We start from the raw sequence: 14,908 nt of genomic DNA on the forward strand, positions 1-14,908 counted from the left end.
CATAGATTCCTAGCATCCTCTAGAGATTTAGTTATAATCCAATTAACCGTTTTTGTTTCTTTTATACAAATTGTACAAATATTTGTATGCAATTGTAGTGAGCACAAACAGATATTTGGATAAGCTTACCACAGGGAAGGGTCAATGGAGTTGATTGGGCACAGCTACAATACAAAATGAAACTGGAGAAACAGCTGCTGGGGTTTGACTGGATCGCTGTGCTCCACAGAGTCGAAAAAACGCACTAGTCATCACAAACCCAAGCAGCTGTTTCTTCAGTTTCAATTTGAAAAGTAAATTAGGCCAATCAACCCCAATGACCCTCACCTGTGGAGAGCGCAATCTGAATAATTAATTCATGCAGCACTAGTAGTGTGGTTTTCAACTTTTAAAGTGTTTTTTTTAAATGTAAAAAAGAACCATACAAATCACGCCTTGAAGACCTGAGTTTACTGATTTAAACTGGATGCCAAGGTTTTTACAGTTACTCTGCAGTGCAATTCTCAGCCCACAGTAGACAAACACAACTGATCCACCAGCCTGTTTTATTTTTCATTTCATTCAGATTTTGGAAACTATGAGAAATTCAGCACAACAAAAAGCATTTGTATCGGAACGTCATTTATGTGCGAGAGCTTTCTTCTTTAACCACCATTATTAAGATTTTCATATCTAAATATCAATTACATATAGACGGCTGCATTACTTGGTCAACATTCCTTACAGTTAAGAAATTCAATGGCTTACATTCAGCATTGCAATTACTTTCCATAACTAAGAATTATTTGCAGAAAAGTAATTATTTTAAGTAGCACAAATTACTTTGCGGCAAGAACCACTGCAGGTAGAAAACGATGAATCTATGAAGGGAAGCGAGCCACTTACTCCAGCAGCTTCTGGTGATTGAGTTGGTGGGAGGGAGGCATGCGACAGCAGCTAAAAACAACCAGCTTCCTGCCGTAATTGTCATCACCTGGGAGGAAAAAACAAAACCGTGGGCATTCAGTTCAGGAATGGGCATCCTAATTGAGAAATGGAAATAATGTGTTTACAGGGCACTAAAAAAAATCCACCTACACTCTGAGCTGCTGCTGTAGAGAAAAAAAACAACAACTAAACATTAAGGATTTCACTCGTTAACCCATTAAGTACCATGTTAATTTTGAACACAATCTCTAGTTATATAACTAGACACATTACATTTGGACTTTTGAAGTTAACAAAAGTGGAGTACCAGTTTAGGGGTACCTGTACCCAGAAATAACAAAGCTCTTCAAGTGCTCCACATAGCCAATAAATGATTCTTCTTGCTGCACCGATTTGCTCGTGTTTAGCGATGTTTTCAATTTCTTTGTCAACTTTCTGGGTCAAGTAACACTTGAGGGAGCTGACATATTGGAGCCTTTCAGGCAGTTCAAGTCGTTGATTTCCCCGATAGGCCAAAGGCTGCTCTCATGGGTTTATGGGATGGAGCTGTGAAAACCCATAGCGACATGGGGAGTGCAAAGCTTTTGGGTGCTTGAATAACAACAAGACGAAAAAGTGTGTCAAGGCCTATTAATTCAGAACGGGCGATAACAGCAAAAAGATGGCTTCATAATTTGAGAACGGGGCATACACTGAAAAGCTTTCCATTCGGTCGAAATTCTTTCGTGTGTGAGGACCACTTTGAACCTGAATGCTACGAAAGAAACATGCAGGCAGAGATTCTGGGGTATGAATGCAAGCCGAGGCTAAAACCTGATGCGATGCCAACAATATTTGCCCACAACAACAAGAAAACGCCACACAGCAAAGGCGTGCATCATCGTTTAGCACAACAAAATCATCAAAAGGTAGGTGATTGTATATAACTCAATTGTATTTATTAACAATAAGGAATAAACTCAAACTGGGCAAGATAAAGGACGAGACCGAAGGTCAATGTCACCAGAAGCCTGAGATACTAGTATTACAGGCTTTTTATTGCACACTTTGATGTGCTTTATTTGTTATCAGTTGTAGCTATTTACAAAAGCTTGAAAAAGTAGAACACTTGTATGAATTATAGAAGAAAAAGCAGTATTCTGCTTTCTCTTTATTATCGTTTTCCAGTTTGGAAATTGTTAAGCTTCAGTTTACACAGTTTTCGTGTATTTATGTCATTTTCTAGTGAGTTTTGTCGTGTAATCTCCTTGTGGCCTTCAGTAGGCTCACATGCTGTTTTCTCTGTTTTCACTCTCCTGTCTAGAAATTATAATTCTCTCTGCTGCAATTTTACTCTGGCTGGAGTGATATTATTGCTCGTTAGTGTCTGCTGTACTGAAACACTTTTTTACTGGACTGTATTTTTAGGTTAAAACTGCCTGTGCGTTTCCTCCTTTCTCTTTCAGACGGTAACTCTCCCTTTCTCTTGCAGTTTCAGGATAATAAACCTTATAATCTTACTAGGTAGCCTACATAATAAGGCTGTAAATGTATAGGGCTGTAAATGGCTGCTACTCTGGCGATTTGACCAGTTACGGTACAGAGTGCATTGTTCTGTGTAGGCTTTTATGTACCTTCAAGTGTTCACTATCACTGCCTGATAAAGTTGAGCTGGGGTAGTCCGACCTCATAAGTACCCTTCTGTTTGACTTTTTTCATCCATAATAAGATAAATGCCGTCAGAAATGATTTTGTTAGCTGCAGCTAACAAAATCATTGGAAATAAGGAAATCAACGACCCGACGTCATATCCTGTGCGCCACATGAGACCCAACGCACAGAAGCGTAACGCTGTTTTAATGCTTTTATATCGTAAACTGGACGAGAAGGGGAATTAAATTGTGTCAAAAGTTTTCAGCCACATTTTTCTATTGAAATGATTCTATATTCACTCCCACTCAAGATACCCTTTAAAAGAGAAAATTAAAACAGGTCAATAAGCCACAAAATTACAAAGTAGCCTGTCTTCAATCGAGGACCATGGCTCTTCCTGGGTTAAGAGGCTTCAGTTTTACTCTGTTCAAAAACACTACCTTGGTATTCCTGAACTTTCAATCTCAAACGCTGTGTGAAAGCATGCTGATAGGAGCTGTACAAACCTACTCCCATATCCATTATCTGTCACACATTTCACGTAGTCTCTCTCCAACTGTTTTTTTTTTTTTTATTTGGATGCAACGTCAAGTATCAAAGTGTAGATAAGGTATTATTAGTAAAGTGCATACTGTATTATGAGCAGTTCTGAACAAATCACTAATCTGTACAGGCTCCCAGTAGGTTTGAACGAGTGAGTCTACTGTATGCAGAAGTGTATATGTCGGTGGACACTTGTGGATGTATTGAGACAGATATAACGCAAAACAGCTGTGGTTGTGGCATCTGTGGCCTTCTAACCCTTTCAGTCCTAAATTATTTTTGTTGGAATTAAGTTATATCATTCAAAAAGTAACTCCTTTATTGAGTCCACGACAATTTTTTTATTTTTTTTTTTTTTATTAATTTAGTCATCGCCAATTTTCTACCCAGATTTATGCCCAATTATTATCTGTATCCTCGGCTCACCGCTCGCAACCCCCCCGCCGACTCAGGAAACAGCGGCTGGAACACGCGTCCTCCGAAACGTGCTCCTGCCAAGCCGTCATTTTTGACACTGCAGATCCACAGCGATGCCACCAGACCTATAGTGTCAGAGGACAACACAGATCTGGCGGCTCCACTGCAGAATCACAGGCGCCCTATCGGCCACAGGGGTCACTGATGCGCGGTGAGCCGTGGATTCCCCTGCCGACCTAAGCCCTCCCGCCCCGGGCAGCGCTCGGCCAATTGTGCGCCGCCCCCTAGGAACTCCCGGGCACGGTCTCCTGGATTCAAACTTGCGATCTCCAGTCTATAGGGCACATCCTGCACTCCGCACAGAGCGTCTTTACTGGATGCGCCACTCGGGAGCCCCACATGACACAATTTAACATATCTTTCTACACAACCTCAAAGACTGGGACCTAGGAGTCCCATGAGGTCCCAACGTGATTTCCGACGACATATTTGAACTTACCTTGTTGTCCCGGCAGGACTGAAAGGGTTAAGCCCCACTCTGCCTACTAAATACACTGGTATCCCTTAATAGATCACTGTCTCCTCTTGAAATATACACACATCATATAATGAGCTGTATGCGATTCATTTTCTAGAAATTGACCCCATTCAGAAGCCTTGCTTATTAAACATCTTGGTATACCTGACTATCTATTTCTCTTTTTCAAAACGCATGCATTTAACGAGCACTCAGTCCCACAGGTGCAGTGGTCGCTACCACCCCCCTCTTACCTGTCACTTGGATGATTCCATGCCTAGCCACATCATAGTAAGGATGGTTGATATCGAGGTAGGATGCTTCACGAGGAACTGATGCGGGGGTGGACAGACTGCCTCCAACACTCTTCTGCTCTTCTTCATCCTTCTGCAGTTCTGTAAACAGAAAGCGCTGGACTGTTAGAGTCAGAAAGGTCAGCAAATCAGCCTTGGAGTTCAGCTGGAATATTCCACTGGAGTTCAGTTCCCCCGTTTCCAATTGGAATATTCCACTGGAGTTCAGCTCCCCAGTTTCCAATTGGAATATTCCACTGAAGCTCGGTATTTATGGCTTTACAGCTTTATTTGAATTACATTTTTTATTTATTGGCCAGTTTTTCTCCCAAATGTAGAATGTCTAAATACACACTGTATAATTCACCCCTTCTAAAATGGACCCTGCACACCATACAGAGGTGCCTTTACAGGTGAACCATTCCAGGACCCAGACTTTACAGCTTTATTGACAATTTTTGGCTACTGGCTACCGTTTCCAACACATAACATCTAATTTCTTACTGTAAATGACAAGTCTTTAAGCGGGTCTCTCCTACTCTGAACCCCTGTCATGACCTCAGTAACCGTATTGATTTCCAGAGCTCTTGCACCACATAGTTTTCATTATCCAGCATGTCATTCATAAGGAAAGTCATGGACACATATTCTCATAGTAAAAGCACAGCACAGTGTAATAAAGCACAGTGAAAGCATAGGTAAGCATTGTGAAGGACAGAGGGGTATAGTAAAGCATATTAATCAACATGGTAAAACTGCAAAAATAATGTGTAAAAATACTATGGTAAACTTGTATAAAGGTTGTACTGAAGGAAGTCAAAAGTAACATTTCTAAAAAATCTTCCATAACTATTTGACACTCAGTGGTGCTAATTTAAGTATAAATAATAAAAAACTGAAATTCAATGACAAACGTTTCGACTAAAAGTCATTTTCAGTGCCTCGAAAAACAATGAAGACAGTGAAAAAGATTTAGTTTCTTTTAGTATTTATTTATATATAAAAAATGGAATTACTCATAAAACTAAAGAGATGTCTTAATGACAGATAAACTGCTTGACATACTTGACTTTATAGGGAGAGAATTCAGAACACACACAATGATTGGTGCCAATACTGTGTGCGCCAATTCATACAGTAAATTCAAAACGAGACTCTTGACTCCCAATATCTTTTCAAAAAATCTTTGCCATGGTATCTACACATTTGTTTTGCTAACAATAGTCAGATGTTACGTAAAAAAAAACATACATCCTATTTCATCTCCATGAAACAAATCCACCAGTTTGCATTAAATAAAATATATAAATAAATAAATAAATAAATAAATAAATAAAAAGTATGAAACTGGTCTGGACAGTTGTGGGTTTCGATAGGAAACACCCACTGAAACATTCTTTAAATAGCTCAAGAGTTTTGTGAAAAGGGCCCGACGTTTCATGAAGTGTGGCTGCTTCATCCTTTGAGAAACAATCTGTGAAACTGACATCAAGCATTTTATATTTGGCAAGAAATGGAAAGTAAGCCTTACACTTAGCAGGTAGGCACTTAATCACAGCATGAAGGCAAATCTGGTGAGCAACGTTACTGCACTAGAATGTCATTTTCTCTGGTAAGTGCTTGACTGCAATAACTGGAGTCCCCCAAGGGTCAGTCTTGGGTCCTCTCCTGTTCTCTCTCTACACCCGCTCCCTGGGCCCCCTCATCGCATCCTATGGTTTCTCATACCATTTCTATGCTGATGATGCTCAGATTTTCCTCTCCTTCCCCACCTCTGACTCCACCATCTCCTCCCGTATCTCTACCTGTCTGTCTGCTATTTACTCCTGGATGCACTCGCATCACCTCAAACTCAACCTCTCTAAATCTGACCTCCTTTTCTTTCCCTCCTCCTCCCCCTCCTCTGATCTCTCTATCTCTGTTCCTCTGGAATCTACCACACTCTCTCCCTCTTCCTCAGCTAAGAACCTTGGAGTCACCCTGGACCCCTGCCTCTCTTATTCCCAGCACATCTCCACTCTGGCACGCACTTGCAGATTCTTCCTGAGCAACATCCGAAGAATCCGACCCTTCCTCACCAACTATGCTACCCAGCTCCTGGTCCAGGCCCTGGTACTCTCCCGTCTAGACTACTGCAACTCCCTCCTGGCTGGCCTCCCTGCGTCCGCCACCCGTCCGCTCCAGCTCATCCAGAACTCTGCTGCTCGCCTGGTGTTCTCTCTACCTCGCTTCGCCCACGCTACTCCACTACTCCGCTCGCTCCACTGGCTCCCGATCACCGCTCGCATCCAGTTCAAGACTCTTGTACTAGCCTACAGATGCCTTGATCAGACTGCACCCAGCTACCTCCAGACCCTCATCTCTCCCTACACCCCCACTCGACCTCTCCGCTCCGCCTGCACTAGAAGACTGGCTCTACCTCCGCTACGCTCCCCTGCCTCCCGAGCCCGCTCCTTCTCCACCCTTGCTCCGCAGTGGTGGAACGACCTTCCTACAGATGTCAGGACTGCCCAGTCCCTGACCACATTCCGGCGCCTCCTTAAGACTCACCTCTTCAAACAGCACCTGTAGAACTCCTCTGTTGTATCCTGGGACACTATCACCCTTCATTTAAATATGCTTTATTTTGCTCTTATCTGCCCCCTATTTTACTGCATTTAATCCTGTACCTCAGAATATTGTAATCTGCCAAGTGACTGCAATAACTGGAGTCCCCCAATCTGTAGTATTTTGTACTTAATCATATCCTGATGTAACTATCACTATTTAATCATATCCTGATGTAACTTTCACTATTATCTGCTGTATTATTGAATTGTGGTTTGTCACACTTGAGAATTATTGTATTTCTTGTTCTTATTGTATGACTTATATTGTAACACTTGAATGTATTTGTATTTGCTTGCGATTGTAAGTCGCCCTGGATAAGGGCGTCTGCTAAGAAATAAATAATAATAATAATAATAATAATTACAGTGTTGCGGTCAGGCTTCAGTCTTGGCCTGCTTTAATAGAAGAGTTAATCTTAAGACTGAAGTCCTAAGCAGTATGAAGGCACTGGCTCAGTTACCTAATTCCAAAAGTGTTCCCTGTCATGGCATTCACATACAGAGAGTGGAAGGGGGAATTCACAAAACCTTTTACCCTACTGTCACCAGCACCATTTCTTTTAAGAAAGGGGAAACATTTCTCCCTGGGACACATTCATTATTTTGCCACACCTGTCCTTGGAGCGCCTTTTAAAAACTAATAAAGAAACAAAAACTAGGATAACTGTATGCAGTTACTTAATACTGACACTCCATAAAATCACATAGATAGAAAGAAGACTCCTATTGCATAGCAGTTTCACCCATTCCAGGTGTTATTATGAGCTTGATTAGCCACAGTGTATAGGTAACAAGTTCACCTGTGTCTTATTAAACTCATAGTAAAACCAGAAATAATAAGAAATGGATCAAAGTGTGGTGCAGTGGGAAGCTTACTTCCGTCACTGAATCAGGTTTTACAAGGGTCTAATTGGTCTTTTGGCACATTTTAAAAGCTGCTATAAGGGTATAAGTGTTCATTTCTATTTTTGTAACATTAACAAAAAGTTAAGCACATGAGTAGTTATGCAAAACGACAACCCTGCTATAAATAGTTTCAGGCTCTTAAACAGCATGTAAAAAGGTCATATAGAGAGGCGATACAGTCGGGGTACAGACAAGACTGGACCGGGCTAACTGGTCGGTTGAGTGGAGTGGAGATGTTTTTCATAGACCTCTTTACAATTATGGGGGGCTGAAATGAGATTAATTAAAAGGATCTCAATTCATTGTATATGTAAAATCTTCAGTGAAAAATAATGTTCTTGAAAGACGTATGGGACAAGCGCCATCTTTCAAGCCCTCTAATCTTCAGAGCGTTGTTGTGCACATGTGATGAATATTATTGTTTTCCAAAACAAATTGCTAAATTGTACAAGTTGGCCTCCATAGGATTCAATACACCAAAAAAGAGGCAATACGGTCAATTCTGCAAATATACCCTGAAACAGCTGAGTAGGTATTTATTTTTTATGTCACTGTTGTCAAAATTCCTAACTTATACACCCTTGGTGCATATAGTATTGTATACTAAATTTTTTGCAAAAGCACTTCCAGAAAAGAACCTCAGTTCTGTGTTATAAAGAGGCGAGACACCGCCAGTGTTGCAGCACAGTACCTATTTCAGCCAGCTGCTCCAGGTCAATCCCTGACAGCATCATTGTGCGACGTCAAAACCACAACGCCTGGGACGGAGAGAACCAGTTTCACTTCACCAACCTGCAGAACAAACAAGATCAGAGACACAGCTGAAGAGAGGCACCAACACAAACACACACAAAACAGCACCAACAGACTGTGTGTGTAATCAGTCTGCTCACTAACCCCCTCCGCTGATCGTTTTGAAAAAGGCAAAAAGCATTTCAAATAAACACACTCAGGATTCGCCTCCAGCCACAGGTTTGTCATGGGCTGCATTGGCATTGTCAGTAAAATCTCTCTCCGTTAAGCTTCCAGTGTCATCAGCGACTCCCAGATTGTTTAGCACAAGAACAGACATGTCCGGGTCAAACTATAAGCTACAATACAAAGCTGTTAACAGCGATTAAGGCATTATATGAAGTGCTTCTCTACTTAGCAGACTTACAGTACATTAGAATGAAACTGCAATTCTGGCAGTTATCCTTGTAACGGCTTTTTAAAACTACAACACAAAACCAGCAACAACCGTGACAAACTGATAGCTGATGGTTTTTGTCATTGCCCCTAGAAAAGTTTACTACTATGCTTTTCCCCTCACGGTTATACTATGCATTTACCATAGTTTACCTTGGTCTGCCATGGTCTCTGGTCTTTGCAATGTCTACCTATCCTTTACCATGCTTTTACTAGGGGGAACTGTTATAAGGGTATATGCAGTGTTATCATTAAACAATTGTGTACAGCTCCATAATAAAAATGGGTAATATGGTGCTGGTGCCTAGAACACAGATGAACCACTAGCCAAAACACTTGCAGAGTTAGAGTTTCTAACACCGTTTGTCTTGTGCGCGTTACCTTAGAATGTATGACTGAGTGTTTGAATGTCCAGACACTGCCAGTGACATAACTGTCTGATTAGTCATACTAATAATAGAAATACAAGAAAGGCCCATAACAAACTAGCAATCCCCTTTCAAAAACATGTGAAAATGAGTGGTACGTGCTAGCTGCTGATTACAGAGGGATTTCCCATGCACAGGCTAGCACTGTGAGGTCACCTTGGAATGTCCCACTGCCTATGTGCTTCCAAAGAGGCAGAGCGGAGTGCTAGGGGCAATGTTCTTTCAGTCATGCTTTAGCAGCAACAGCGAAAGCCGACCCTTTGATTCAAAGAACAGCATTCAAACCATTTGTATTTTTAATTTTCAAGAAAGAAAATGAAAATGTTAATGGCACCAGGGTATTAATGGTACTGCTACAGAAAGAAAAACCTCCAGTCCAGACAGAAACGCTTAAGGCTAGTTTCACAGACCCCAATTAAAACTAATCTGGGACTGCTTTACCAATAGTAACATAGTACTTGGCAGCGTCAGGTTTATAACAGGGACAATCGTTTGTTTCATTTGTTTAATTTTGGTATAGGGCTTCCAAACTATTAATTTACAATATTCATTGTTTGAAAGTCATATACCAGGAGGCTGTGTGGTCTGGTGGTTAAAGAAAAGGGCTTGTAACCAGGAGGTCCCCAGTTCAAATCCCAGCTCACTCACTGTGTGACCCTGAGCAAGTCACTTAACCTCCTTGTGCTCTGTCTTTCGGGTGAGACTTAGTTGTAAGTGACTCTGCAGCTGATGCATAGTTCACACACCCCAGGCTCTGTAAGTCGCCCTGGATAAAGGTGTCTGCTAAATAAACAAATAATAATAAATGATAAACAAAAAGAAACAAAATAACGTTATGAAAAAGCAACCCTAGTCTGTTTATAAAACTACATTTTTTAAATTGCCATTTTGTTTTAGTGACATGGGGCTAGAATCTCATCATCCGTGGTTTTAGAGCTTTTAATCTCATCTCACTGACCGGGGACAGAATCCATAAGGGCAGTGCATCTCACAGCACTGCCCGTGGCACTCTTCCCCCTTCAACCGTGGTGATTGTCTGCATCAAGCCACCCTTCTCATCCAGCACAGACCCCCGACCCCTCTCTCCTAAGCATTCCTTTAGCAAGCCCCTGCTAGAGACAGAACAGCTTCAGGGTATTTCCAGGGAGTCACAAGACTGGTACACACCCCAGTGTAGTGGCTGCTGACATCAAACAACAACAGGACCTTTTGGTTACTCTTTCCAGAACTCTTTCAAGTTCTTTCTCAAGATGCTGCTGCTGGGAGTCACTACTAACATTTTCTCCTGTGATTTCAGTGAGAAATGTTTGCTTTGCCAATTAGACACAATGCGGCCCGATTTTCCACCGTGGGCAGATTGCCCATTTAATAGATTTACTATGTAGGGGGCAATGTCTGTGATTTTCCGATAGTGGAAAGGATAGGCCAATGGGTTTTAGTCTAATGTGAAACTTTTTTTTTTGTTTGTTTTATGAAATTTATGATCATACCCTTATAAAAGTTTACCATGTGTTTCCTATAGTTATACTATTCATTTACATAGTTCACCTTTTTTTTTTTTTTTTTAATATATTTTACCATACCTCACTGTTCTTTACAATGCTTCCCTATGCTTTCACTGTGCTTTATGATGGTTTGCTATGATTTTACTATGGTAAGCTTTTATAAGGGTAACCAAGAACAGTTTCATGGATATTAATCTTTATTTAAAAGCAGACTTTGTAATCACCAGCTGGGTTTTCTGCTGCACTAAAATGGGAGTCAAAAAAATGTTTTTTTACAGCATCATAAACAAGGAAGTATCTCCATAGAGGGGTTTTAAATGGTTCCCACTTGGAAGAAAAAAAAAAAACACACACACTATAGCCTGCTGGGTTTTTCTTGTTTTTTTTTCACTAAAGGTCAATTAGTGAATGGTTAGTTTTAAGTGGTTTCTGTTTCCATTCTCAAATGTTGGTGCTTGTAAATTTAGGTGAGGAACGGTACAACTGCTTACTTTAAGACACAATGCAGGCAGGCACCACGAGAGCTTTCACTTACAGCTCTGCAAACAAGAGAGAAAAAGAGACAACGCACCTCAATCCTGACCTGAATACCCCCTGAAGAGAGAGAGAGAGAGAGAGACAGCACACCTCTGATCTGAACACCCCCTGAAGAGAGAGAAAGAGAGACAGCACACCTCAATCCTGACCTGAACACCCCCTGAAGACAGAGAGAGAGACAGCACACCTCAATCCTGATCTGAACACCCCCTGAAGAGACAGAAAGAGAGACAGCACACCTCAATCCTGACCTGAACACCTCCTGAAGAGACAGAAAGAGACAGCACACCTCAATCCTGATGTGAACACCCCCTGCCTGCCACTCAGTCATGGTCTCTAAAAAACAGGGTCTCTCTCAAACATTCCACTTAAGGCCTGGGTCGGATTGGAACCCTGGCCTCTAAGGGTGAACGTAATGACAGACTAAGTGAATTAGTCCCACCTCCTAAACCCCCAGCTCAATGCTACTTCAAATGTAAATCCCAGCACCCTGTCTGATAACAGGCCATTTCATCAAGTTGCGTCATATTATATAGACTAATCAGTGCATGCACAAACGGACTGACCTGATATTTTGTAAAACTTGTATACTTATTTAACAGTTAATGCAATCCAAAGGGAGGTCTGTAGTTTAGGAGAGTTTGGTCAAAGTTTGGCAAATATGCACAACAATTCAAAGTAGTTATGTTCACTGTGTAGTGTGACAGAGAGACAGACAGGCAGACAGACGTGATCAGTGCATAAGGAGCCACATTTTGAATGAGTTCTCAGTAAACCACCATAGACAAGTCTTCAACTGTATCAGGTCCCTTAAAAAAATAAAAAAAAAACATTGCAAAAGTAAATGAACTGTAACACGTTGTTCTAGACGCAGGGATCAATACAGAAAGACTGGCATTTCAGCTTGTTATTCTCTGTACAGAGGAGGTGCCAGTTAAAGGAATGTACTGCACTGCCAAAGGAAATTGATTTCCTTTTAAAGCTGCATTTTCTGTTCCTTTGAGATAACACAATCTCCCTTCTGACAATCTGCGCAGAGCCACTAGCTGTGTTACAGGGAGCTGCTGCAAAGGGTTTACAATGCAATGCGGAAACACAAGGCAGACCTGTCAGGGCTCGGAGCCAGGGAGATAAGAAGCTCTCCGTCCCAGAACTTCATGTAATCAACATGCAAGCCTTCCTTTATTTGCGGTCTCAAACACCAAATACTTTTTTAAAGTGTAGTTCGGGCTTCAATACTTTTTATTCTACCAATTAGCTTTATATCCATTTTCACTGCCCCTGGTTTTTTTTTTTTTTTTTTTTACTTTTTAAAACAAAAAAGAACGTTGTTTGGTTTGCGTTCAGGAACTGCTTTTCAGTTTCAGTTGCCTGCCACAGATCTATGTAATGTAGGCAACAGCAGCCAGCATTTCTTTGTAGAAGTAAGAGCCAGCCCAGCACCATCTAGATCACAGCTGTGCACTGCCAGCAAAACAGAAGCAGTATTCAAGCTTCCATTTACTAAACGTTTAACCCTAACTAACAACGTTGTTTAGGCGTGTAGACTTTAATTACATCATTTCAGGATGTTCCATTCAGCCCGACATTCATTTTTCCTTCTTTGTGGCTTACAGGGTTCTGAGACTAGTGGCCATGTCAGATACAATTAACTAATTACTTACCAGCAATGAAAATATTAAACCACGTTAAACCTAGGACTGGTGTAATGTCAAATTTTGCTACTTAGTCAAAATTTGCTACCGGTAGCAAAATATGACATGTATAAGTGTCAAAATCTGCTACCTTGTCAAAATCTGATACCTATATCAAAATGTAATCTGTAGCTATAAAGTTAATTCAATCCAACAATTTATCTTAGTGGTTTTATTGAGTATTTTTTAAAAAATCTAAAACTTACATAGCATAACTAAAATAATGTAATGTAATTAACATGACTTATTTTCAAACTAATATCAACACCATGACAAATAGTATCGGAACTCACACCAGGCAAATAGCTGTATTAATGTATAATAATAATAATAATAATAATAATAATAATAATAAATAAATAAATAAATAAATAAATAAATAAATAAATGCTACATTTGCAAAACAATTTCAAACGCTTCAAATTCAATGTAAAACAAGTGCAATCAGCCTATAGATGTATTTCTTCTTTTATTTTAAATGTCTGTGTTAAATATAAAACTAATTAGTTACATATGGAATACAATGTAAGCTTACAAAACACGTAATTCATATACAAAGACTTGGATACTTGTTTTTTATGACAGTCCGGTCTGCAAGGGAAAAATGAGTCTGGGCATGCGCAGTATGCAAAGTAAGAAAATGTGATAGATAGCATAAATTGACGTGATACCGATCCTTTTAAATAGGTGAGCGCATTCCGATTTGCTGAGAAGTGTGGATAACAAAACAAAGTCTGTCTCAATTTCCCTTGGGAAAATTACCCTTTAATGTCATGTGACTTTCAGTTAATTTTCTAGGAAAAGTTCTGTCCGCCTTATGAGATTAGTATCAGCAACTTCGACTGCCTCATCTGCGTTACACAGGTACAAAGCGGGCACGGTATACTTAGTTTTACTGCATTTTAAACGGTATTTTACATTTTTAAGTCGGTGCGTCTTAAATACTTCATTGTACAGATGTAACACGACTGTTGCTGTTTTTCAACGTGATTCCAGTTTTAGATCTGTAGTTTACAGACAAACTAGCTGCCAGGAATCTGGCGTGACACTTCCAGCGACTTCATAGCAAAACTAAAATGTACTTACCGCAAGCTTTCAAGTGCTGTTTATTCCACCGTGACTGGATGTGTAAATTACACGTTGTTTCCTGACAAAATGAGAGCCCAAAAGAGAAAAAAAGGTTACCGTATTGACTCAAGAAAAACAGCCACGCTGTTATTGTTGAAATCCAGTTGTATAACTATCTGCCACGACAGCTTCTATTAGTTAGCAAGCGTATGCTTACAAAAGTGGAGAAACCTTTTTTTTTCTTTCTAACCTACGAAATATTTTCTTTAAAATACTTTCCTCTATTCTGCCAAACTTCAGTGGATTCAAAATGAACTTCCCTAAGCTTTTCACGCATGCGCTCTGCTCTTCTCCCAAAAAACTTTTTGTAGCGAGTCACAGACAAATAAAGGCAAGAAAAGTGAGTTTCAGTGTAACAAACACAGACGAAAATAAAAATCAGCGACTTGGACTGCTGTAACAGGAATCGAACCTAGTGTTATTCTAGCATTACAATATGACATAGTACCCTACCTGTCCTGTTGTTTGTATGGCAAATAATGCAAGAGTAAACTCACCTGAGTGGCTTTGTGCCGTAAATGCTTTAACGAGCGCATTAGGGAAATAGGAGGGGCGAGCAACTCAGACAGCAGCTGCAGGTATTA

General features: G+C 40.5%; 1 protein-coding gene across 6 annotated transcripts in view; it reads right to left on the minus strand.

The window, feature by feature from the left end:
* Positions 1-14,908, minus strand: part of LOC117416272 (rho GTPase-activating protein 8-like) — a 33,088-nt gene extending 18,180 nt beyond the window's left edge. Inside the window, exons 1-6 of one of the 6 annotated variants that reach the window (XM_059026855.1) lie at positions 14,778-14,817; positions 14,283-14,343; positions 11,652-11,712; positions 8,536-8,636; positions 4,291-4,431; positions 886-973 (exon numbers count right to left, since the gene is read on the minus strand). In XM_059026855.1, coding sequence (XP_058882838.1) covers positions 886-973; positions 4,291-4,431; positions 8,536-8,578 — 272 coding nt within the window. In that variant the 5' untranslated portion in view covers positions 8,579-8,636; positions 11,652-11,712; positions 14,283-14,343; positions 14,778-14,817. The other 5 variants (XM_034027388.3, XM_034027389.3, XM_059026854.1 and 2 more) reach the window with 5 other exon arrangements.

The sequence above is a fragment of the Acipenser ruthenus genome, chromosome 7, assembly GCF_902713425.1.
Source record: "Acipenser ruthenus chromosome 7, fAciRut3.2 maternal haplotype, whole genome shotgun sequence".
NCBI lineage: Eukaryota > Metazoa > Chordata > Actinopteri > Acipenseriformes > Acipenseridae > Acipenser > Acipenser ruthenus.